Source organism: Micropterus salmoides, unplaced genomic scaffold (genome assembly GCF_014851395.1).
Source record: "Micropterus salmoides isolate LMB-PRFRI ecotype aquatic unplaced genomic scaffold, ASM1485139v1 Ms_hic_scaffold_2, whole genome shotgun sequence".
Taxonomy (NCBI): domain Eukaryota; kingdom Metazoa; phylum Chordata; class Actinopteri; order Centrarchiformes; family Centrarchidae; genus Micropterus; species Micropterus salmoides.
Genome location: NW_024041150.1, coordinates 36855573 through 36882178, shown reverse-complemented (window position 1 = coordinate 36882178; position 26606 = coordinate 36855573). Strand labels below are relative to the sequence as shown.

At 38.1% G+C, this 26606-nt stretch overlaps 1 protein-coding gene and 1 long non-coding RNA gene across 4 annotated transcripts; one reads left to right on the top strand and one right to left on the bottom strand.

Annotated features, from left to right (window-relative positions):
* Nucleotides 1-1157: 1157 nt before the first annotated feature.
* On the bottom strand, nucleotides 1158-2418 carry LOC119913258. The gene is made up of 2 exons (XR_005446419.1): nucleotides 2273-2418; nucleotides 1158-2166 (listed from the first exon to the last, which is right to left on the bottom strand). It is a non-coding gene; the product is annotated as an uncharacterized LOC119913258 (long non-coding RNA).
* A 4603-nt stretch (nucleotides 2419-7021) lies between these two features.
* Nucleotides 7022-25943, top strand: LOC119913255. Of its 3 annotated transcripts, none has more exons than XM_038732650.1 (13): nucleotides 7022-7372; nucleotides 15679-15758; nucleotides 15914-16011; nucleotides 16148-16270; nucleotides 16617-16722; nucleotides 16902-16965; nucleotides 17572-17609; nucleotides 17879-18063; nucleotides 19039-19125; nucleotides 19419-19657; nucleotides 19878-19982; nucleotides 20675-20734; nucleotides 25152-25943. In XM_038732650.1, exons 2-12 carry the CDS (start codon nucleotides 15683-15685, stop codon nucleotides 20703-20705), a joined length of 1152 nt encoding a protein of 383 aa, XP_038588578.1. In that variant the 5' UTR covers nucleotides 7022-7372; nucleotides 15679-15682; the 3' UTR covers nucleotides 20706-20734; nucleotides 25152-25943. The 3 variants fall into 3 exon arrangements, with proteins under 3 accessions (XP_038588578.1, XP_038588575.1, XP_038588577.1); XM_038732647.1 differs by having other exon boundaries at nucleotides 7027-7372; nucleotides 15679-15770; nucleotides 15905-16011; XM_038732649.1 differs by having other exon boundaries at nucleotides 7031-7372; nucleotides 15679-15770.
* Nucleotides 25944-26606: the final 663 nt, after the last annotated feature.

Below are 26606 nucleotides of genomic sequence, written 5' to 3'. Positions count from 1 at the left end.
CTTTTCACAGCCTGTGAGGCGGTTATGTATTTTATATGGTTTCTTGATTTTACTGTATTCTTACCACTGGATAGAGTTGGGTTGATATCTGTTTTTACTATTCTGGTGCGGTTTAGAATCTCAAACCAGTTTAATTTTAACTAACCGGTGGAACCAGCTCTTCTGTTTATTTCTACAGCTTATTTGTCATCGTTCAGTGTCACTTTGGAGAGCATCTGCTGTGTTCAATGTGACACCTAAAGGTTCGGTCTGTCCCCGCAACAACTGTGGATGATGGGGCTCCTCCTGAATCCTGTTGATGCTCCAGACCTGACAGAGGTACTAATTACATTTTGCTTGTATTGATTATTACAGTTGTTTCATTTAATTAAAATATTTTAAACACAACCAAATCCCTGAAAACGTATTCCATGATAAAGCTTGGAAATTATATTTTCATGGTGTATTACATTACTGATGAAAAGTTGGTGCAAGATAATGTAAAGTTAATTTTGTAGCATCATTATTTTATATAATTTATTAAAACTGATTTTATGTGGTTTCCAATCATCAGTATCAAATTAATTAAAGTGATAACAGAGCTAATTCTTTCCAAATTCACATTGCAGAGAATTTGAATGTTTACTAATATCAAAGTGCTTAAAATGGTTTAAAAGCTGAACAACAGCTTAGGTCGCATTGAATAAAATACAAAAGAGCCTATATTGATACTGGCATCAGCATGGTATCCGTTCTGTTCACATTACTCTTCTTAATACTTTTATTTATTTGGCTGTATTGAACTATGTGCTAAATCATGTACCGTAGATGCAAAAATTTTGTTTCGAAAACCAGCTTAACACTAATGTGTTACAAAAATTGTACATTGAACTTGTTTTAAATGTTTATTGTTTCTGACAGCAGTGAAGCTACATGGTACAAACATTCTTTAACTGCTTCTCAGAGTGCTGGGCTGCAACTTGTGAGTGAGACAACATGATGCCAATTAGCCAGACATCTAGATGAGATGTTTGCATGAAATACTCAACAGTACTGCTATTAAACAATAATTTAATGTTTACTCTCGACTAATTCCTCTTTCCAAATATGGATTTTGGAACACCGTATTACTAAGAAATGTATTTCATTAATCAGAACATAAGTAAAACAGTAGCAACTGGTGCTAAACATTTATCATTTACTGTAGGTTGTAGTTCAACCTAGAAAAAGGTACCATCAGTTGATGGTAAATATTTACACCATGTTAAACTGTTGGCCCAGATGAAAAGCCTCAATTAGAACCTTTTTGAATTGGTCATAAGGCCTCATATGTTTTACAGGTAGTACAATATTCTTGGCACATGTTGACACAACGGGGTAACAAACACTGTGATGGCCAAAGTCTGCACTACAGTCATGGTTAAACTTGATCGTTACAGCAAAACGACAAAACTTCTCTGAGGGAAGATGTGGGATGTGACCTTGGCCTGTGATCCACTGGAGAAACCTGGCAGGTGTGATGGAATGTAGGCCATCTTGGTCATCTACATGCCCCTGGTCTTCAGCTATGAAGCAAACGGATAAAACAACAAGTGTTATGTGACCATTGCAAATGTTATTCCTTACTGCAATTAAAAGAGTGAATTAGACAAAGGTACTCAGCCACAGAAGAAGTCAAATTTCTAAATGATTTAGAGATGACCATCTGAGCCAAACACAATGAATATATGCCATTATGTATACTTTCATTATTGGCAATAATGATAATAATTTCTACATAGAAAAGTGATAGATTTGTAAAGGCTTTCATTAAGAACAATGGGTTTAGGGAAACAATCATTTGTATGTATGTTCTCTGTATGTATACTCATTGTGATTACAGCCTTGTATTCAAAAAAAGTGCTACCCTGGTCCATAATACCTATTACCATTATCAAAAATTTTCAGGTAGAAAATAACGTTAACATATTCAATACCAGCATAATTACAGGTGGTACCGGAAAATTTTACAGCTCCAAATGTCATGAAAACATAAAATTTTACTGAGCTTTCGAATATTTGATTTGCAGAACATTAACAACTGTATACGTTCAACTTCATAATCATCTCCAGCTCAATCTGATGCCTGGAAGTCCCTTTGTCACTCAGTTGAGGAAGAATGGATGCCATGACAAACTCTGCATTAACCTATGATGAGATAAAATTGTATATCATGTCACCATTTAATTATAAAATGTCATAGCAGTTAAGCATTTCTTCATATAATAATACTAAATGGTCTTGTTTTGCTTACTTTTACATCTTCACCGGGAACAAACAGGGGCTGGCAGATACCTGGGTACTGCCTGATTAGCGAAAGAAGGTCATACAGCTGCAGGCCTTCTCTCAGTTGTTCCAACATAGGCTGCAGCCTCAGAACTGCATGGAGTACAATGGCACTGCAATAGTAGACAGGGAAACAATTGCTACAAAAAAAAATACCTTTTATTAATTTTACTGTACAAACAGAAATATATGTCCTAACATACCGAACAATGATTTATGATTTCATCAGAAAGACCTTCAATTGAATGTTCAGTTGACATTTCAACATGAAAATAAAAATTGAATTCACAGGAAGAAAATTTCTTTCCCATCTAAACACATGAAAATATTTTTTGACGAGGAATACTTGATCAACCCAGCATTTTCTTCATACAGAGGTCATACCTGATCAATTAACTCTCGCATCTGGACATCTGCAACTGCATCGGTATTGAGAGTCACTGGGTTTATCTGCCCACTACAGAGGTCACTAAGTCCATGGGCTGAAAAAGGCAGGGGCCGTTCCACTTTTTGCCAAACTTACTGCCAAAATCTCTCCAACAGTCCTATTTACACAAATTCAGCATGAATGTTTTTAAAGACATTTCACAGAAAGAAACGGTTTGTCCCGACTTGCATAAAAATAAACCTACTTGTACAGGCCGCTGTCAAAGTCAGTCAGAGAGTATCGTGGACTCCTCTGGTGCTTTGGCCCCTCAAAGAAACAGCTCTCAATTCCTGAAATCATTTCTATTGACACAAGTACGAACACAATAACTGTGTTGGTCTATGGTCTCCTATGTCAAGTAATATTTTATTATCGTGTGAATGAACTACTAGCCATTTAATTTAGACCATATTACTTTAATTGGAAACCCAACCAAGATAATGACTCAAAATTGATTTCTATTTAGCCATTCAGATCATTTTAGTAAGGATTGTCTAATTTGGGTTGTTGTTTTATTAATTTTTGTACATTATAGAAAACCTAATACATAACTCGAGGACAGACCTTAGCTGGTAGTTGGACATATTACTAATAAAAGTGTAACATTTCTTTGTGATTTGGGTGAGCTGCCCATTATTCATAGAGACTGTTCTGTGGACTCAAATATGTTTCCTTTTGTTTTACCTGTGAGAAATTATTTTCGGAGAGCACCTGTGTCCACTCCTGCCTCCCCAAAGAGTGTCACTTTCAGAGCAGCAATGGGTTAATTTTTTTTTTTGACTCTGCCACTGCAGTAGGCCTCTCTCCAGAATGTTTGTTCTGGAGATTTGGATGTTAAACTGTTTCTCTAGGTCAACTCTTCCACACATGGCATCCAATACATCATCAACACTGCCAAACAAAACTTAGAATCAATAAATAGCTACTCATTTTGATCACAAAAGCTCCAGAATTAAGATCTGTGTAGGATGAAGATGTTTATGTATTTAGACAACACAGTATTTACCTTTTGATGTGCTCCTCTCCGTTGTTCTGGCTCGCAGCAGGTGTCTCGGTCATCTTAAGATGGTCCTTTTCTCTACAAAAGCACATGTGAGACACACTGGTACGAATAGAAAAAACAAGTACTCAAGTTACATATACATTGAAAATTAACATAAAAGTACCGCATACAAATTATCTTTCTCCACACATGCTAGCATGGATCTCTACAAACTGTGGTGTAAATTTCAAGAAACAGATAGGACATGGAACTTTCTATTGGAGACAGAACAGTTGGACTATTAGCAACAGTCTCATACAGAACAGTTTATGTGGGCTTTTCACATTGCAATACAATAACTTTTAACACTGTACGTCTTCAAAAGATGTCTTTGGTTGTAAGTTTTCAATTTGAAGTTTTAGTTTTTCTATTACAATTTCTTTTTTCAAATTAACAAAACATTTGGCCCTAATTTAGCTCCATACCTTTATCGGAATATACTGTATTATTGGCAGTGAAATGATTTTCTCATATCTTCGTTACCTTCCCTGGCCAAAGAAGAATGTGCTACATTACAGAAAAATTCTACCAAATTGCAGGTGACATGGATTACATATTACAAAAATTTGGCTACATTTTGTGTCCTCAGGTGAATTCTCTGCCACTCCTAGAGTGGCTCTGCAGATGGACTGGGAGAGTGCTGCAATATTAAGGAGCATGTGCTACGTTTCGATGTGCATGTATTTTATTTGGCATTGGTGGCACAAAGTTTGTCATTATTAGGTTAGTTGTATAATCCTTCCAAATTATAGTCCCTGTTCCCTGGACAGAGTGTTCTGTTTATTCATGAAACAACAGGGAGAGGACACCACAATGTTTTTTGACCTTTTATTTTTACTGTGATCACCCACCTGCTGGGAGCTTTGTGAGCATTGTGTTATAGTCATGCTTACTGTGTGCACTGAAATTATCACTTCTCTTTCAAGTTTCTAGATTTCCCAGTCAATTTCCTCAGAATCTCTTTTTATCTCCATTTTACCCTGCCCATGGGGTAAATTGTAACATTTCACTCCCTCCACATTCGGCGCAATTGTACAAGAACGGTAGGTCCTAGAAACAAAAGTGTTCATTCGTAGCAGAGATGTGTGTGTTGCTTGTTTAAAAATATGATCAATCAAACTCAGTTTTTTAAAATTATTTAGTCCAAACCAAAATGTGTTAGGTTGTTCCCCTTCTCTCACCTAGCCTATATATTGTGTGTGGATTAGTGTCTGTAATACATTTCCTGACATATTAATGTACACTGCTCACTTTAAAGGCAAAGTGTAGGCCTACATCTGTTAATTTGTGAAATTGATAAGTAGCCTAACTCTTTCAATGGTAACATTGTAATTATGACTACTACATACGCGTTGAGTTGGTCTGCTATTGTCTGCTAGGCCTTTTCTCGCCATTTTGTTCTCGTCTTTTCTTAATTGTGTGCGTTTATTTCTCGTAAACCTACTTTATTCGCGGTTTCTCACTATTTTTAAAGTATGCTGCACACATGTTTTACATTTCAGCATCAATAAATCTGTGATCAACTGTGTGGTCTCTTGAAGAGAGCCGTTGACGCACAATTATCTGAATTAATTACACCTGGTTTGACATAGTCGCTCCTCCTCAGCCTGGTTTGGCCTTTGTGAAATAGATAAAGCCAGGATGCACTGATCATTCAAGACTCGCCTTTCCTGTTATCCTGGATCTCTAAATTATGCTTTTGTGAAACAGCCCTCAGTTAACGAGCAGGTGACATGCAATCGAAACAATGAGACAGACATGCAGGGAGGCAGAGAGAATGACAGAAGCAAGGCGAGAATCAAACAACAGAAAATAACAGAATAAACCATGTAAACAAACACCCATAAACTATAAAACAGGGATCACCACAAGAAAAAAAGACACTGATCTGACAGACCATGAAACTAAAATGGAACAGATCTTGGTCCTGTTTCAGAAAGCAGGTTTTGTGAAAGCTCTGAGTTTGTTTAGCCTGAGATGAGGGAAACAGATCGGTTTCAGAGACCAAGACACCGAGTGCGTCACAAATTGACGACTATGGCTCCTGACCATGCGTACAGGAGATTTACTTCAACAAGTTTCTCTCTGACTGCTGCCCTCCTGCGGAGCCTGAAGCAGCTATCTGACATTTCCTCATTCACATCCAAATCCCGGTTAGATAGGCTATTAGTTTTTTACCCAAACATGATCTTGAACATGACCACTTTCATGATCAATCTGTCATCGATGTAAGGACAGAGAGTTATCTATAATAAGCTTTTACTTTGAAAACATAAAACGTCGAACTGAAAAAAATAAGTCCTAAAATATCAAAATATGGAAAAGTGAAAAGTAAAAACAAATAATTTCTTCAAAATACTTCCAGAAATAAATCAATATTTTATTTAAACTGAAAAAAATTTGGCAAACTTATTTTTAGTTTGAATACATGGTTGTATTTTTCAAGTTTTAGACAAAATCTAAAGTTTTCAATTTCAAGTTTTAGTTTTTCTATTACAATTTCTTTTTTCAAATTAACAAAACATTTGGCCCTAATTTAGCTCCATAATAAAGCAGTAAATACTGGCTTTACTTGACTGAAATAAATAAAATATGTAGCCTGCATGTTGCCGATATGTAGGCTACCTGTGGTATTTTAATGCAAGCTAAAAATTCAGCAAAAATACATAGATGAGAAAACAGAATAACTGAAATAAACACATTGGTTTCTGATCAAAGTGACTGCTGACTGAACAGATAAGGCACCAGGATTAACCAAGCCTGGCTGTTAGACAGGTCTGGAGCAGGCTAGCTGCACAGAATAAATCACCATGGTAACTTATGTGCCATTACTTTTGAGAACCAAGTCAAGGCTAAATTCAGACAGATTAACTGGAAAATCCCGGCTTAGTCTGCTATGCTGATTTTGTGAAACAGCCCTCACGTGTATATATGTTTGTTGTTTGTCATTTGATGTGTGCACTGCCAGCTGCTGAGTTACCTGTTCTGTCGTCATTTGGATTTTGCCAGTCTCCACTACCTGTAAGCTTTGTTTTCCTTTTGATGGATTAAAAGCCCCTCAACTGTATGTCTGTTCTCCAGTGTCTTGTGTTTGGGCTCAATCCTGCTTTGCACTCATCTAAATCCTGACACAAAGCCCGGCCCCAGAGTAAATTGGCCCCCGTCAGGCTCGGGCTGAAATGCAGGGCTCTACTACACACTTCTTACAGTGTGCTATAGTAATAACAAGGGTTGTTTGGCACACGGCATCATTTCTGTTCCCAACAAACCTAACAGGTTTTCGAGATAATTAAGCACAGTTCATTGCTGATCGTTTAAAGTGACAGAAACAAAATGCAGACAATGCATTAAAGTTTAAGAATATATTATTGCAGACCAAGTTATATCCTCACTTTGTTTTCTCTTTTATGTAGGGCCTTACAATAGTTCTTGAAATGAGCCCACAGATGCTTTAAGCTGCCCCTGCTTATTTATTGTATGTAGGTACCTATCATTCCATCTATGGACAAAGTATTTGCATGTACTTTGACACATCACAAGGAAGTAATCATAGAACAGCAAAACATCACAGTGGAGAGTCAGCATTTGTCTCACGGCAGGTAAGAGTTGCTTTTGAAAGAAAAACTTAAACATTAAATGTTCTCTCAAGTTCTCTGTCTTGTTTATGAGGCTCATTGTAGTCTAGATAAAGTGGACTTCCATTGTTGGTTGGACATTTAGGATTTTTCACATGTAAAAGTGTTGCTGTATTTTTAGACTGTTATAAATTTTAATACAAACATCTGAAAGGAAATTTTGAACTCTGTTTTGCACTCCAAGTCAAAACTATTAATTTTAATATGTAAAAGATGATGAAGTGAAAGATTACACATTTTTATAATTTTATGTACAGTAGTAGTTAATGAAGCACTAAAAAAAAAAAAAAAAGAAGTAGTCCTTAATTCAGTGTTTTACTAATTATATTACCAAAAAGTAATCTACTTTAAGGATAAAGTACTATTAGCAGTTAAAGCTATATAAATGTTAAAAGTTCTTCTTTTTAATAATAATTTATTTCCTCTTGAGGCTTAGAGATCCGTGTACGTTTTGATAGTTTGTTTTTTCGTTTGAACCACAAAACGAACAAACGTGAAACCACTTTTTTTCGTTTGTCGTTTCAAACCAAAAACGAAGAAACGGGGGAAAAAAGAGTCGATTTCCGTTTCTAGTTTCTGAATCCAAAAACGAAAAAACGACTAAACCAAATTCAAATAACGGTCCGATTTTGGTTTTTTGAAATTCCTATTTTTATTTCTCCGTTTGAAGATAGACGTTGAGAAAATAAAGACAGGTGGGCCAAGTGACCCGGAAGTAATGGTAAACATTTTAAAATAAAAGCCAAGCTTGTAGAACGGCCAGATCTGTAGCTTTATGTAGCACTAACGTAAAACAGGGTGATGTTAGATGAAAATAAATAAATAAATAAACCTGGACCGAGAGAAATACGTTAGCAACAGTAGCTGATTACATGCACTATAATATTGTGCATTTATTCATGTAAGCAGCAGTCAGGAGTCACGTTTTTTAAGCGCATTGTTTGGTGCAGTAGGCTGATATAGGTGCAGAGTTGTTCCTGTCAGCGCTATATTTTTAATATTAAATTGATATTTAATGTGGTTTCCACCGTAATGAACAAAGCTGTTTCCCCTTTCTACCAGCAGGTGGCAGGATTTAAATAAAGGCCTGGGGGTACCAATTTCTGCCTTTTCTGCATCAATTTATGGTGGAAATTATTTATGTAAAGGGACACACAAAATTCAGGTAGCAGCAGAGGGATGTTTCTTTGTTTCAGTTGCTTTTAAATGACCTGAAGGCTGGCAATTCTGCCTTCAGATGTTATGACTGATTACTCGTTTGATCGTGCTTGTTGCTGAATTGTGGTGAACATTTAAGAACATTTTGTTATTTTATGATCTTGTAACTGATTATTTATTCCCATCTTAAATGTAAAATTGTACTACTGCCTGCCTTGGCCAGGACACTTTTGGAAAAGGGTTTTTCTGGGTTAATAAAAGTATAATAAAACTATTTAAAATCTAAAACTGTAACAGCATATAATGCAGAGCAGCTCTCAGCTTTCAGATATGTTTCTCCTGTAGATCAGCTTTTAATATCATCACTGTTGAATCAACACACACGCAGGCATGACTGATTGAGGTAACCTCTTTAAATGTGCATCCCTGTGGAAGGGATCCATACCACGGATTCTGCAACCCGTTGCACCACTACTATCCATGGTAGTGTGGTGATTTAATTATTTTATGTTTTGCTGTGCAGGATCACAGCCCGATGTGTTCACATGAGGAAGGGTCAAGATAGGCTATCAGAGTAAAAATGGACTGTCTAGACTAGGCAACTTGATGAGTTTATTTTTTTATGTAGCCCATTAAAATATTCCTACAAATGAAGTGAAAAAGCTGATTATCTGTAATTTAGCTGATTCTACAATTATTTTCCTTTTTAAATCTCCATGAAGGTGTTCATAAGATCACTTTAAAATATCACTTTTGCTGCCTGGCCAACTTTTGTTACCTGTGCCTTTTATTATGGAGATGTAGCCAACCAAACGCTTGCTTTGCAATAGCACAGGCTGCCAATACAATCTGATTATTCCTGAAGCATCTAAATAATCTTCACAACGCAAAGAATTATTGTGGCAGTAACACGAGAGCAGCTCCTTGTTGAAGCAGGTAAACCTACATACAGAGGAAGCTGTGCGTCACGAGTAAAACCCAACAGAACAATTTTATCCACCATATTTTCTCTCTCTCTCTCTCTGTGCATCTCAAAAATAAATAACAGCTGGTAGCTCCTGAGTGAAAGATTAGTTTCACCGGCATTCAGTTTATGGACTCACCGTCGGACTTCGCTATAAATCAAATAGTAACCAGTGTGTATAAAAAAAACAGGCTAATGTCCAAAGCGATGCTCTGTTCAACAACAGGACACTTTTAATATATCTCAATCAATGCAGTGATCGTCTGACATAGATCATACAGTGTGTAGTCTTCATAAAGACGCTCTAAATGCCGTTAATGGAAAGTGAAAGTGTTTCACTTGCCGGCTCGTGAAAGAGCGACACAGGCTGCTTTCCAACAGGCCACCAGTGCCGTGGTGTGCGCTCACTAGATTTCAGTTGTATTAGTAGAACAATAAAGCCTTAAACTGAAAAGATATTTGCCTGATTTTCTAAATGTTTGCATCTACCCAGCTTTATGACTGTGGCAAGGGCCCGACCAGCGCTTTACTGCGTAACTGCGCGCACACAGCCTGGATCACAGCTCATTTCGGGTTAATGAAAAATGCAGATTGCAGACTGGTTAAGTTATAAAAGGTATGAATGGAAAATGTAGCGAAATTAAGAGTAGACCTACATTAGATGTACCCACCCCTGCTGCAGACATCATCACTGCTGCCTTCAGCTAGAAGTAACAGCAGCACAAAAGAGAAGTCTGTAATATTGAGGCACTTTTCTGCACCGGCCTCGAACAACTTTTTTTTTCTCCCTCAACATTTCTATAGGCCACATTTTGTCACTGCAGGGGATAGATGTGACGCCCAGACCGGTTCATCATAGTTTCTAATAATGCAGGGTAGGATCTAGATGTTTCATAGAGGAGACAGCGCCTGTCTGTCTGTTAACAGACTCCACTCTGCTTCACTGATAAACACAGAGCTGCAGAGGAACATTTGGCTTCATGAGAGAGTTTTTATATCGTTATGAATCTGCTGTTCAGTCAGTCAATTGATGTTTTTATACTGCGCCATTCATCCGCTATTATGATAGCAATGCGCCACGCACGCAAATCTGGTTGGTTTGTTGCTTGTTTTTGGACTTTCTACAGGATCAAACGAGTAATCAGTCATAACATCTGAAGGCAGAATTGCCAGCCTTCAGGTCATTTAAAAGCAACTGAAACAAAGAAACAGCCCTCTGCTACTACCTGAATTTTGTGTGTCCCTTTACATAAATAATTTCCACCATAAATTGATGCAGAAAAGGCAGAAATTGGTACCCCCAGACCCCCTATGTTGATATTGTAGCAGTTTTATTATTATATTATAATCACAGACAAGACATTACAATTTAGAAACATCATCACATTTACTGTTGCTTTTCTGCCTTAAAGACTTTTACAGGCAATTATTATGTGAAGATATGAACGCAACTGTCTGTTTTTCCTTGCCTCTGTCGCCTAGTGCTGCTCTTGGTGGGAACTGTTGGGCTTCTGTAAATAACATCACAGAGTACGGTCTAGACCTGCTCTTTTATGAAAAGCGCTGTGAGATAACTGTTGTTGTGATTTGGCGCTATATAAATAAAATTGAATTGAATTGAATTGAATTGAACTGTGCTATGCGCTTCACGCAAGGTGTTTTTTGAGAAGATTTGCCCCTTCGCCATTTTTCATCTCTGCCGCACTGGCATGTGAGTGTACATAACCGGGCCGGGTCTTTATCCTCCGAGCGGTAATGAATGAACCGCCATCCAATACAGCGGAGCTCCAAACATTTCCGTGTTTCCTCTGATATCCAAAGCGTTCCGTTGTGATCCGCGGAATCCATGATAAACAGCTCGTTTACGTAGAACAACACTCTGGTTTAATAAATTTCTGTTGACTAAACATAGCGGCTGTAAACAACGCAAAACAAAATTTGCAGCCGCGAGGGACTAAACACTGAGAGATTGAAAACACTGTGACGCGCAAAAACTAAATTCCACTCAACGATCTAAGTTCAAGCATTTATTTACACTTCAACACATAAAAAAATACTACTGGCACTGCAGTTACCAAGTCATAAAAATTGCTGTGTGAGTGCGAAAGTGCGTGATTGCGAGTGCGCGAGTGCGGTCAACAGAAAGTGAGAGAAAGCCCAAAGAAAACACAGGTGAACAGGTGAAGCAAACAAATAATAAAGCCAGAAGATTTTAAATGTGGCCTGACTGACGTCCTGAGAAGAAATTCTCAGCGCTGACAGCCATTTTAATAATGTAATTAAATTTTTGGACTTTCTTTTGTGGACCTCATAAAATGTTCTTACCTCATGGCTTCACAGTCAATGTTCTGCAGCCATAGATTGTACATTCAATGCCTTTGAAAGTATGTATGTGCTATATATGTTGAATAACTGTTGTATGGATTCTCTTCACTTGCATGACACACAGGACATTTCTGATGTGAGTTTGTTGTCAGAGCTGCTAGAAACTGACAGCAGTGTTAGAACCAGGTTAGAGCAGAAGGGCGCGCAGGTTTAACTCTGGGCCGAGAGTGAATGATGAAGATGATAACTAGGCTGCCTATGAAACATAAATATCAAAAACCAAATGAAATGAACAACAATAAATACATCTGTGTCAGTAACCTGGATTCAAAACATTTAATACACAGTACAGGCCTTTATTTAAATCCTGTCACCTGCTGGTAGAAAGGGGGAACAGCTTTGTTCATTACGGTGGAAACCACATTAAATATCAATTTAATATTGAAAATATAGCGCTTACAGTAACAACTCTGCACACACAATCATTTCTTAAGTTAACCTATATTAGCCTACCAACTGTATTGCACCAAACATGCACAATATTATAGTGCATGTAATCAGCTACTGTTGCTAACGTATTTCTCTCGGTCCAGGTTTATTTATTTATTTATTTTCATCTAACATCACCTCAGTGCTGCATAATGCTACAGATCCAGCCGTTCTAAAAGCTTGGCTTTTATTTTAATATCTATACTATTACTTCGGGGTCACCTGGCTCACCGGTCTTTCTTTTCTTAACGTCTATCTTCAAACGGAAAATGAAAATAGGAATTTCAAAAAAACATTATTTGAATTTGGTTTAGTTGTTTTTCGTTTTTGGATTCAGAAACCAAAAACGGGAGAACGGCTCCTTTCCCCCCGTTTCTTCGTTTTTGGTTTGAAACGACAAACGAAAAAAAGGTGGTTTTCTCGTTTGTTTGTTGTATACCTCGGAACACACAAATACATGCATAGAATGTGCTGCATATGCAGAATATATTTAATTAGTCTACTGTATTTCACATGTCCTATGTAATGTTGTGTTAAGACACACTCACATAAACATCCCAACAAGTGAATATCAATAAATAACTGAAGCTGCTCAGTTTAAGTCAAGAGAGAAGTTTGGTCAATAGTGCAAAATATATAAGGCAACCAATTGCATTCAACAAAACACTTTATTATATATTATCTACAGGGAGAGGGTCAGTGAGGTTGTTTTTGTTGAGGACATTCCACTGTCAGAAGCAGACCAGGTCATAGGCCCCAGATGAGACCAGATCTTGAGGAGACACAGCCTGGTGCTGCTGGAAAGAACAGGGAGAAGAAAAATGAAACAATGTTAATACAAGGTTAATACATTTAAGACATTGATTTTAATATTATAGTATAAATTATAATTATAATATACATGGAAAGCCAATGTTTCCCAAATAAATTCATGAGGTTGAGCTTACAGGAGTGAGAGTGCACAGTTAGGTCCAGTTGTATCTGGACATTGGCATGATTTCGGTTATTTGGTTCTGTGCCCCAGTAAAGAATTTGATATTAAGTGACTATAAACTTTTTTTTCATGGTATTTCAGTGGATTAAAAGTTGTAAGACAAGTTCCTTTACACCTTAATAAAATGGTCATATTTAGTACTTTGTTGCAAATTATTTGAACCAAATATTAAATACCAGAAGAGGATTGGTTGTTGGTCATCACTGTTTTTTGAGATTTGTTGTAGGTGGCAGGCAAGCCCAGTGGTTACAGTGACCCATACAGTATATGGGGTGACCACACTCAACCATACATCCCAGAGGAGCAACAGGGAAAACCTTGACTTGTGTCTGCAGTGGTCACTTTATTAGGTACACCTGTACAATCTAATGTAATAAATACACCAGCTCAGCCATGAATTCTGCTTCTATGATGCCTGTACTGTTCAGGATTTATTTACACAGACATACATAGAAGAGTTAATTCACTTACATGTTTTATCACTGAGGTCATACTTGGTGATGTTGGTGTTGTACTCGGCTGCATTATATTTAGAGGAGTTTGTGATATTCTAGCCCTGTAATGTACATTATGTAAATAGGGAGGAGAAAAAAAATCCTCATATTCAAAACAATGTAGTTCAGTAAAACACCCTTTAATTTTAACCTGAGTATTAAACATTTAATTAAATTTACACATTTATGCTCATATGTGTAAATTTAATTAAATAATGGCACAGCTGTTGTATTGAACTGCATTACATTGTAAAGGTGCACCTATTAAGGCCACTAAGAGCATTCAACACAGTAAGACCAGCAGCTCAAAGAATGTGTAAATGCCTCTGTAGCTCAAATTATTTGTATGTCTCATGTCACTATATTCATATTTGCATCAATGTGTTTGTCCTGGTTATTGTTGGCTGGACATGGTATTTGCACTCCACTAACTTACTCATAAATATACGGATATAAGTTTGGCACGATTCTACGAGGCCTATAAGCAGATCCAGCTGCCAGTTTATTAGGTACACCGAGCTAAAACTAATGCAGTCCTGCAATAATCCTACCTTCATGAAGGTTAAAATATTCAGTTTTAGCTGTTCAGAGGCACTGATTCAACACAAAGAGCTCGGTTATTAGAGCGTCTAATAACTGAAGATAAACTTTGAATGCCAACGAATCATCGTACACTTACAACTTGACATTTAAAGTAAATGTCGGCAAACTGACAGGGAGTAACGTTAACCTTATGGTGACTTAGCCAGTGAAGTGTTGCTCAGGTTAGCTAGCTGCACTTTTTCGCAATTTTGCAAATAAAAATTACACAGAAATGTGCATGGCATATACCATGAGATCCAACTCCATCCCACGAACGCACGATATAAGGTTTTTTATATTCGCCCTCGTATGCGTGAGTTCCAAGCCCAAATACGATAGCATTGCTTATAGCGCCCCCTAGAGGTAGATGTGTGCAGATTTTTGCACTTGAGGTACGTGCAGTGGTTTTGGACCTACCCTATGAGTTTCTCGTCTGTGGCACTTACCTTCTAGGCCACAGTATGACTTTTACGTATGGAAGAATAAAAATAAAAACTGTAACTATTACAATAGGGTTCCCAGCCCTGCTGGGCCTGGGAACCGCAATGCCTTGTATTCGTGTGTTCCCTTGCCCTTCTCAGGCTTGGACCCCTAATTAAAGCTGCAAGCAGCGTAAGACGGGCTCTCGCACATGACACAGCTGGTCTGCCAATACGGTTCTAAATTGTCACGTGCTGCAGACACTGCAAGAAGGACTTAAATGTTACTTCCTGTGTCCCCTATGTGGCACTACAGTCAAACTATACTTTATGTCCCAATACCTCAAGTGTGGAAGACATCGTGAAAATTTTAATTAAATCTTTGGCTTTCTGAGATAGTTTTGAAATAGATAAATACCAACGCATTTCAGAAAAAGTGACAAAGCATAGGTATTTGACACCAAAGGTACCCCTCAGCATCGATGTGAGACACCCCGGGTGGGTCTGTATGAGACACCCTGATGGCGCTGGGTGGGTGGATATTGGCATGTACACGTTTTCAGGGTGGGACTCTTATCAAACCTGTAGAAGTTGGAACAGATCTGAGCATGTACAGTATATTTACAACAACTTCCTGTGTCATGGCGAAGCATTTAACTTCGCAATCGCCACGCTGTTAACCGAAAACTCAAAGATTAATCAATGAGTTGAATCCTTCAGTTCCAAAAGGGACCTCGCATGTTTTGTGGTCGGGCCCTAAACATTAAAAACACAGGAATCATAAAACACCAAAGAATAAATGTGTCTGTGTTATAATTTAATATTTGTATATATGTGTGTTACAGGTAAATGATGGTGTGTGTGTTAATTCCTCTCGTCTTGACTGTCCTTCTGACTGAGACGTCTGCTTTACTGTCATCTTCAGGTGAAAAAAACAGTAAGATGGAGATTCCTGTCAGTCAAATTATAATGATGATGACGTTTGTCGTCTCCACAGTGGGCTTGTTCATTAAGATGAAAAAATATATATGCCATTCAAATTGCTTTTTCAAACTAACTAATTAAATAAAGTGTCAGCAGGTACTGAACAGGTCTTTTCATGCCCACCTCGGTGGCTCCTGTTTGGGCAGAGATGCTTCGCTTTCTACCCTGTGTGGAGCTCCTGGAGCGATGCCAATGTAAACGGAAGATAAAACACATTTAAATTTATAACACAGAAAACTCAGTATTACATGGCTTCAGTGTGGTTTAATGTGTGTGTGTGTGTGTGTGTGTGTGTGTGTGTGTGTGTGTGTGTGTGTGTGTGTGTGTTAGTTATTGTGCTCTCAGGCAGCTGGTAAACTGGCGTCGCTTCACACACCAGAGGAGAGGCAGTTTGTCCGTCTGCTAGCAAACACACACACACCTGTGTGGCTGGGTGGATACCAGGAACAGCAGGTATGGTGTCTGTGTCAGCGTGCTGTGCTCTTGTTCTTATATCAGGACTTTATTTAAACAAACACCCCTCCAGTGGAGGAGAAAGCACTCAGATCCTTAAGCAACTTTTCTAATACCACATTAAACATACTCTGTTCCAAGTAAACGTCATACATTGAAAATGTTATGTTGTATCTGACTGCAACAAATGATTTTGTTTCATTATGGATAAATCTGCTGATTATTTTCTCCATTGATCTACTGATTGTTTGTTTGGTTTGTAAACATTTTAATAATAGTGAGAAATACTATAACAATTACCCAGAGCCCAAAATGACAGCTGCCTCTTTGTTTTTGTCATCTATAGAACTGGTTTTGGAGCGACGACTCCCCCTTCAGGATGAGTGATTGGACCAATCAGTGGCAGGGAAATACCAGCGAGGGAGGGGCTTGCATGGAAATGGAACCAAAAAGTAAATGAAAAAAGAAGGAATGAATGGATCAATGTACTTTATAAATGGATTTATTACTTTAAAATGAAATCAAATAATGCCATACGATTTGCTGTTTGAATTGCACAACACTTCCTTATTCTTTTTTCTTTAAAATTTAACAACTTAAACTAAATCCTTGTGTGTGTTTTGTGTTTCAGGTGGAAAGCTGCACAGCGCCCCCTGTGGAGAGCTCAGGTTCTACATCTGCTCCACCAAAGACGCGTAGGCTAAAGTCTGAAAACAATGTTGGTAATTTACTTTAAGGGACACAAAATCTGTGGAGTATCAGATTAAAAATCAGCTTTACTGCCAAGTAGGTTTACACATACAAGGAATGTGCATTGGTATTTTGGTGCATAACAACAAAGTCAAGAATCACACAAAAATTATAAAACTGACAATAAAATATTTAAAAACAGTATAAAAAAGAATAAAGAATATGTACAGTATGTGATTTAAATGACAGTTTGTGCAGTGATGTGCGACATGTTTATGTGGGGATGTGTAAAAGCCCTTGTTAAATTCTTAATCGCTGCATGCTTAAAAGGGTTTGTTTCAGTTAAAGAATTCCAGCAGGGACAACCTTTCAGGTAAATCCAACATGTTTTATTAGATGCTGTGGATAACAGATCTGGAGCAGTGGCACCTGCTCACTCCAGATCAGCTTCCTGTGAAAATTTTAGACTGCAAATGTATGAAAATAAAAAGCAAAGTCCTGATGTGTGATAATTGACAACGTGTGTCTGAATATGTTCGTGAATAACACTGTCATTGTGTATTAACTCAAACATTAAGTGCTTGTTTGTAATCTCCTCTGTTTATCTCCAGCTCCTCTTCTAAAGTCGTCCCCAGCGACAGGAAACCAGGTAACAGTTAACTGGTTGCTGTAGTATCCCAGTACGTATGGCAAAGAAATTACTGTTGAGCCATGTCTGACTTTGGAAACAAAAGTTTGACAAAAAAAATCACAACTCCAAGTCCATTTGCTGCCTTTTTATAGATCTTTCCATCTGGGAACTTTTACCAGTTACTGGCTGCACAACAGACTAAACACTGGAAACACTTCTTAATATAACGCAGGACTATTAAACATCACATAGCAATAACATTTAGATTTTTTCCCCCTCTGTCTCAGGAATCATGCACGGTCTGAGTCTGTTTGATGTTTTGTGGGGTAACAGCTACTTGTTGGCAGAGGAGATTCGCCACTTGTCCTACTTTCTCAAGGAGCTCCGTTCTGGTCAGCTGACTCAGCGCTGCTACAACAACTTCATCCAGCAGGAGGCGCTCTATCTGCACAGAGTCAGCAGCACACTGGAGGTCAGAGGTTTTTGATTATGCCCAGTTTGTCTTTTTTCTCTGTCACATCTTTCTACCTGTTCATCTATCTGCCTTTCTTTCTTCACTAAACTAAACTAAACTAAACTCTGATCCTCTGATGCTCGTCAACTCTCTCATCAGTCCCTCATCATGTTTTTCAGCTCTCCTCAGCAGTGTTTTTTCTCGTTTCCCTCCTCTGTTATTAGCCTCTTTTGATACCGTCTGTAAATTTCCGCGATTTTATGCAACAACTCTAAACTTTACACTTCAGCTGACACTCTCTCTCTTGCATCGTACAACAAAAATGATTTATGGGCTGAAGCCCGTCAGGCCAAACGAAAATCATCAAAAAGGCATTTGAGTCACGGAGGGACCTCCGCTTTGTTTTGGATATATAAACCGACCCAGAGTTGGCTTTCATCCTATTGGGGAGGTGAACTAACATCACTGCAAAACATGTAAAATATATTGTGATATTGAGATTTTGTTGGCTCAGGTTGGATAATGTTAGCTTTCCAGTTAATGACGACCAGTTGCTAAAGTTATCCGGTGCCAAATACTATAGTTGTATATCTTTCCACATTACTTCACCAGCTAACGCGACCCATGTTACTATCCTGTGGACCGCCGGTATTATGTCAATGTGTTGATTTAGCCTGCAAGAAAGGATGTAACGGGACAAATAAAATGTAAAATGTGGAGCGGTTTGTTATACTAGTCTATGATTATGCAAGGCAGGGGCAGCCAGCTACGTTCACACAGATCTACCGATGTTTGCTTCGTAACATTCAATTTAGAAAGCTTCTCAACCAGTCTTAGTCGCAGTTACTGACATAATATACAATAATGCAATGTAATAGTGCAGGACAACACTACAGTGGAACACCCATTCCGTAAATGTGATTTTAATTCCCAGTCTGAGTTGAACTGGTGTGACAGGGTTTAGATATAAGCGTCATGTTTTTGTTCCTGCAGACCCTGATGTGTAATTTACAGGAAGCAGATGAGAACACAAGATCACTGCTGCAGGACACACTTCAACACTACCGCAGCAGAAACCAGGTGAGACAGACAAGCAGCTGTGTTTACAAAGAGCATTTTTGGTCTCTTATAAGGAGAACAGCGCCTGATCAGAATAAAAATGCCTCATGTAAGAACCACGATCAGAATAAATCAGAATCAGAAACATCTTTATTACCAAGTAGTTTTACACATACAAGGAATTTTTTTTGGCGACTAGGTGTGCACCAACAATAAACATACACCTATATAAATATAAAGTTATATACTAAATATATGAAAATGGCAGAGTATGAAGAAAATGTAATTCAGTTTTTGATTGTCTCCTCCTCCAGAGCCCCCTCACTTCGCCTCCCCCACAGTGGCTCCACTTCGCCCTGCAGTCTTTCCACTCTGTGGTTTTGGAGGAGCCGATCTATTGGCTGGTGGCTCTGTCGGCCCGGGCCTGCCTCCGGGACTTTTTGGCTGAGCTCAAGCCTGGTTCCAAGCTGGTGTCTGGGTCTGAGGATAAGGCCTGCAGCATCTACCAGCAGTGGAGTGTAGAGAGTCTGAAGGAGGTCGCCTGGATCCGCAGGTACACAGACGTGCACAGACATTTTGAGGGGGCAGGGCTCAAGTAATAAATATGGCACTTCTCATAATTGTTTAATTTAAAAAAATAAAAATAAAACATTAAATTCATTAACTCAATTCTGACTTCCTTACCAATTAATTTTAATTAATTAAATTTAATTAATTTTAATTAAGCAGTTTTATGTTGGCCTAATTGATCATTTTTGCTGTGTGTGTGACAGATACAGAAAGGTGTTAGAGGAATACCAGGACCAGATAGACGTGTTTAAAGCCATAAACATCTTCCACGACCACATGGTGAACCAGAAGAATTTCTACAAGGCTGTGTAAGAACATATGAATCTGAGGATGCATTCAACCTGTTCTCATATCAGGGCACCACATATAGACGCTATGTCAAGACCCTTTAGCGCTGGTTTGTACTTGTAGGGCTCTGCGGTCAAATTAGCGAGAATAACTATGCAAGGTTAGACTTTCAAAATAAAACTGCAACATTGGAAAAACATTGCACTTTGTTTAGGTTTATTCACCAAAGTATGGAAAAGATCATGGTTTGGCTTAAAATAACTACATGACTTAAATTAAGTTCAATAACGCTATGTACTTAACGTACGTAACTTACTTATGTAACTACACTAAAAGAACTAAACATTGACTTTGTTTCACGTGAGGAAACAAACACCGGCCTTCTGAAAGTCTGGTTTCTGACCCACCCGTCCACTTCAATCACCTCCTTATTGAAATATGATGCAAAAAGGGTGCCATGTGCGTTGGTACCAGACGCCAAGAGACGTGACAATGCGTTGGTATTTGATGCTCTGGGAATGAGAACGGGCTGATGTATCAGTCTATTAGTCAATAGAGCTGAACAATTTTGAAAAAATTGCAATTATTTTGACTGATATTGTAATTGCGAAATGATTTGCAATACTGGGGAAATTTATATGGCAATTGCAAATTTGTATTAATTGTTCAGCCCTATCAGTGTGGTTCTTTAACATGTGTGTTTCTGCTGCAGAGACTGTGATATAGAGGATGAAAAATTATGAAGAGGAGCAGGGTGTGTCCCCTGGTGAAGGTGAGTCACTACATCTTAAATTACATTTTCCTTTTTCATTTTATTATTTCATTATTTTTACAATCCAACTAATAGTGTATGAGATTACTGGATATGTAGTAGAGGTTGTAACAGTAATAATAATAACTAGAACTGCAAGCAGTTATAAGCGGGGTCCAAGCCTCCCGTGCGCGAGTTGGCCCGGGTTCCCCGCTGTGGCTTGGGGGGCCCATGGAGAATAAATGAGCAGAGTTATAAATCAAAGGGGCTTGTGTTTATGGAGATCTGAAATTAATGTATATCTATGGGAGGTGTTATTTGATTTCCAATGAATAGGGCCACAAAGAGGCCGATTGATGCCAAATTTCACACAGCCCCTCGGGAGGGCGTGCCAGATAAGGTCCCCGAGTTTGGTGTAGATTGGACATTGCAAACATAAGATCTGACATGACATCCAGTTTTTAGCGTTTGCGCAAATATTTGTTAGCTTGTAATTGGGATGTTTTTTGGCGGATCAAAATTCCCTCTACAAACTTTCTTCAGCTTGGTCCAGAGATGGTCCGTACCGGTTTGTGGACTTACGGCTTTGGAGGAGTTAATTAAAATAGGTTTTCCAGTTTTCGCGATTTAGCGCAATGAAAATGTCATCGCACTGAGCCATAGGAATCGGCAGCATCCCCCAAACACGTAGACATAAGGTTTATGAATGTGCGATGTAGTGGCGTGTAGTTATGAGACAAAATGTCCTTTGGTTGAAAATCCCATTGAAATGAATGGGGTTGTCTGACCGTATTTGAGCTTCAATTATAGCGCCCCCTAGAGGTAGAAGTGTGCGGATTTTTGCGCCTGAGTTACTTGCAGGCGCTTGAACCTACCCTATAGGTTTCGCGTCCCTAGCAGTTACCATCTAGGCTGCAGTAATGGAATTAGCGGCAGAAGAAAAAAATAAAAAATAAAAATCCGAGCGAAAACAATAGGGTTCCCAGCCCACTCGGGCTTGGACCCCTAAAAATGGTAATAGTACAGTTTAAGAAGTAGCACAAGTTTTTGTAAATTCCAAATACAGTTGTGAAGAGTAGAAATGGAAGTAGTGGTTGTTGCAGTGATAACTAAAGTAGAAGTACATCTATGATTAAAAAAGGATGGTTCCCAAATTAAACTTCAGAAGAACGTGAATATATTAATTCAGAATTTAAATCAGTCTTAAAGAGGTGGTATTATGGTTTTTAGCTTTTTCCCTCTTCTTTATTGAGTTATAAATCTTTTTTGTGCATGTACTAGGTTTGCAAAGTGAAAAGGCCCAAAGTCCACCCCAAAGGGAGTTCCCATCTCCCACAGAAAACACTGCCCTGAACAGCTCGTTTGTAGTCCAGCCTTTACTTTCTTTACAAATTGCCAACCTGGTCTGCAACATGTAGCCTACAGCTGAATCAAAGCTGTTTACCGTCTTTTCACTGACCCGCCTTTCTCTGCTTCTGATTGGCTAGTAGTCCTTAACTAGGAACTGCGCATGTGGAACTCCCAACAAAGATCATTTAGAGACAAGATGTATCACTCCACAGCTAAAACGAAGCCTTCAACACAGGGTGAAAAGAGGAGCTACAGTAATGTGCAGTATGAGAAAAAATATGGTGTTTGTTGAAAATTAAACCATGTAAACCTGTTCTGGTACAACCCCTAAATAAGATTTTGAACCTGAAAATGAGCATAATACCACCTCTTTAATGACTACTACTGACTACTGATTTTATAACATACTAAGCTGCTTTCCCTGAGGGAGTGTTCATGTTTTTTGTAGGGCTGTCCCTGACTAAGGATTTACACAGTCGAATCAGAATCGCCAAGTCCTGCCAATAGTCGAATGTGTGTTTTTGTGCATGCATCTCTCTCTCTCTCTCTCTCAAATTCAAATTCAAATTATCTTTATTGGCATGAATGTGTAACAACAATATTGCCAAAGCATCATACATACTACTCTCTCTCTCTCTCTCTCTCGCCTGCCGTTCACCGGTCTTGTGCAGAGTTTTGTGTGCATGCCATGCTGCTGACAACTGCATGCACGTCACGGTTCCTCGCAGGTCTATTTCAAGTAGCCGGCTATTTAAAAACGATAAAATATTCTTTGTGTGGTTCATCAATGGTGAGAAATCATCGGAACGTCCCGCGAGGTGCGGACAACTCGGTACATCAACAGTGAAGTGAAAGCTCCGTCTCTTCGGCAAGTGTCTCTCCACTGCCACTACACACATACACGCTACGCCTACACATGCGCACTGACGACCCAGGGTTAGGGTTACAATTTTGGATTTATTCACACACACAAGACATTTATTTAAAGTTTTATTCTTGGTAAATAGATAAACGACTCTCCAGATATCTCACCCTCAATCTTATGAGAAACAGCTAAAGCAGTATTAAGAGGTAAAATCATATCATATTCATCATACAAGAAAAAACAAGAACAAGAATTGGAAAATACCTTAAAATTAAACAGCTAACAAACCAGTATACAGATACCGCTAGCACTGAAGGAACACAAAATGAATTGAGCCAACTTAAACCTTAAACTCCAACAACTTAAAAATGAAAAATTTCAGTATAGTAATAAAGCAAATAAATATCTAGCAAACCAATTACAACGCAAAAAAGAGAAAGCAGTTATTCCATCCATACCCATTGAAACAGGTACTATAACCCACAATCCGCAGGACATAAACAATATCTTTCATAACTTTTATAACAATCATTATTCCTCAAAGCATGAACCTAACCAATCAGAAATAGACAACTTCTTAGACAATCTGGACCTACCTACACTACCTAGAGAACAAGCCAACCTTTTAGACACACCACTTACTCCTGAAGAACTCTATACAGCCTTAAATAAAATGCCAAACACTAAATAACCTGGACCAGATGGACTGCCAGCCGAATTCTATAAACACTTCTGGGATATTCTATCACCACTATTTTATAGCGTGACAACGGAAATGAAAGATACTTCGACCATACCCAAACATATGAATACTGCTGTCATAACACTTTTATTAAAACCTAACAAAGATCCAACTCACCCCTCTAGCTATCTATTAATACTGATCTAAAAATTATTACAAAATCCCTTGCAACAAGAATAGAGGCAGTTACGCCAAAACTAATCCACCCATATCAGACATGCTTCATTAAAAGCAGGAACGCTTCAGATAACCTCCGTAGACTTTTTAACATAATCGATATATCACAGCAAAGACAAGACAAAACCATAATCATATCATTAGATGCCGGAAAAGCTTTCGACAAAGTAAACTGGACTTTTCCATTTTAGCAAATGGAAATCCTCACTAGAGGATGAGCTGTCCAGGCTGGACCCTGATCCTTCTCACAAGAGCTGTTACAATAACTATCACAATAGAAAGTAAACTCAAGGGGACGAAGGAGGGAGGAGAAGGGAGGCAGAAAGAGACGTTATATTCAATTAAATGTTATTTTTAATATAATTATCCTTCATGTAGTTTTTTTTTCCTTCTTTTTTTCTCCTTTTTTTTTACGGCAGTTCAAAGCATTTAATCTCTATACTTCCCAACTCAGGTTCCCCCACGCCACCTCCATTTTTCTACCTCTTGAACATACACACACACAAACACACATACACCCATACACTAATTGCCTTGTCTGTGCACAGTTGTTTCTCGTTTCTGTTTTTGTGTATTTTCACCAAGTATTATTGTGTCTGTTATGTATATCACCTGTTACGTGCGGCATCATCTAATAAAAAAAAAAGAAGAACAAATCAAAGAAAGTTTTATTCTTTCTACATGTTTATATACAGCATTAAATGTTGAAATGTATATTGTCATAGGCTGAAAATGAACTTATTGGGAGAAAACTGGTAGTTCTATGTAAAATCAGACGTTCAGAACCCCCATATCACCGAAACGGCATGAATCAGGCTCCACCCATCGAAGCATCGAATCTTAGACTCTTCCGGGTCTGCCCTGTTTTTTTTTATGCTTTGCTTGTTTGCTTGTTTGCGTTTGTGGTTAATGGTGGTTGCGTTGTAGGGTGTGTGTTTGTGTGTGTGTGTGGGGGGGGATCCTAATCAATTTGGAAGAACAACGGTGTATAGGAGCACTTTGATCTGTTGAACTTATTATGCAATATAAAGAATAAAAACTATCGAAACAGAAAATGGCTGCAGCAGTCGTAGAAAAAGTAGTGGGGGCCTAGTCGTAGTAGTGGCAGTAGCAGTAGTAGTTATGGTAGTGGTACTATAATAGATGTACAAGGTCAGTATCAGTAATTAATATTAGTAACTAATATATAATTATTAGTAGTAATATTAAAATATTTAACAAGCCATGTAATTAGATCTTCTTATTTATTTTTTTAGGACATTAGAGAACTCATCTCACCTTCACCTGAATCTCTCTGTTTTCAGGGTTTTCCCAGACAAACAACTCTACTTCCTGTTGGCACCTGCTGGCCCAATTACACAATCGTTCACCTTGCTTGCAAACATCAAGGAGTTGAGGGACGGCACATATTAAAGCACATTACACTTGTTTAGATGCTGTTTTCTTGTGAATGTGGAGGTAAAAACTTTGGTTATCATTTGTTAGATTGAAGGATATTATTAGCTTCTTTACTGTATTTACTTTTTCTACCAACTCCACTATGTTGCTGTTCTTCTACTAGATGAAGGATTTTCTGGATAAGAGAGCGAAATAATGAAAAACTGTTAATTAATTTAATCTTTATTGACCATTTAAAAAGAGGTTTAGATTGGATTATTGTCTTACTTTATTTGACAGGGACAGTACTTATTGAAAATATGCCAGTGAACCAGAAAGGCTACTTTTCATCTGCAGTCGTATTTAAACACTACTGTAATACTTTTTATAGAAAGTATACAAAGGGATAAATTACATTATAGAAAATGTAAAGGGGACTCATTCCATTATAAAACATTGTTAACAAAATACAGCACATAAACTAAAAGAGCCAAGGTATGTGTCTCTTTTGTCCCATGTCCTTTGTCTTTTCAAGTTCTTTGCAGGTCCTTTTTTCTTGGTCCAGCTATAGAGTATAGATATATAAAGAGACTGTAAAGAGTCAATTATGATATAATAAGTGAAAAAACAACTCATATTTATTTAGATAGGTGTTACGAACCTCAGATGGAAGCCCGGGGGAGGAGGTTAGTACAATTAATAATTGTTCCAGGGCAGAAGAAAACAAGGAAACAGGAGTAAGTTTGCAAAGAAAAGGGGTAATTTATTTACAATAATTAACAAAAAGTGTCTCTAAATGCACAATAAACAGAAAACAACTCCCAAAAGGGAAGTGAGAAACAAGGATCCTTTTTAAAGGGACTAAGGTACTGGATAAACAAATGCAAAAGTAGTGATGGCAAAACCCTAAAAAGTCAACATAATGGGTTTGGGCCATTGCTCCCCTATCCTAAAGAAAGTTTTAAACGTTCAGCAGCCAAACTCACAAATTTAGCATGTATAGATGAAAAGCCAAGTCAGTAATCATGGTCAATAATGAATAAGTTTGATCAGCATACTTGTCAACCTCAACATCATAGCCTAAATTAGGAGACCAAACTCCAGAGACTGTGAGTCAACCCAGAGACTGTTTTCTTGCAGTATGTGGTAGGTTTCTTGAAATGCAAGACCATTGGTTTAGTTTCAATAATGGAGATGACTCAACTGAAGAGGAGGGTCTGGGGGTCCTCCCCTAGAAAAATTTAACCATTGAGGACTTCATTTCCTGCATTCTGGTGACATTTCTGCCTCAATTTATGGTGGAAAATCTTCATTTATGTAAAGGGGAACACAAAATTCAGGCAGCAGGTGACAATTCAAAATAAAAAAAATGAATAGAATAT

Excerpts from the sequence above, each read along its gene's own strand:
- LOC119913255 (XM_038732647.1), top strand. The coding sequence starts at position 15,683 with ATGATGGTGTGTGTGTTAATTCCTCTCGTCTTGACTGTCCTTCTGACT. Across the intron at positions 18,064-19,038 it reads GAGTCAGCAGCACACTGGAG|ACCCTGATGTGTAATTTACA; the intron begins GTCAGAGGTTTT and ends TTGTTCCTGCAG. Across the intron at positions 19,983-20,674 it reads AAGAATTTCTACAAGGCTGT|AGACTGTGATATAGAGGATG; the intron begins GTAAGAACATAT and ends TTTCTGCTGCAG.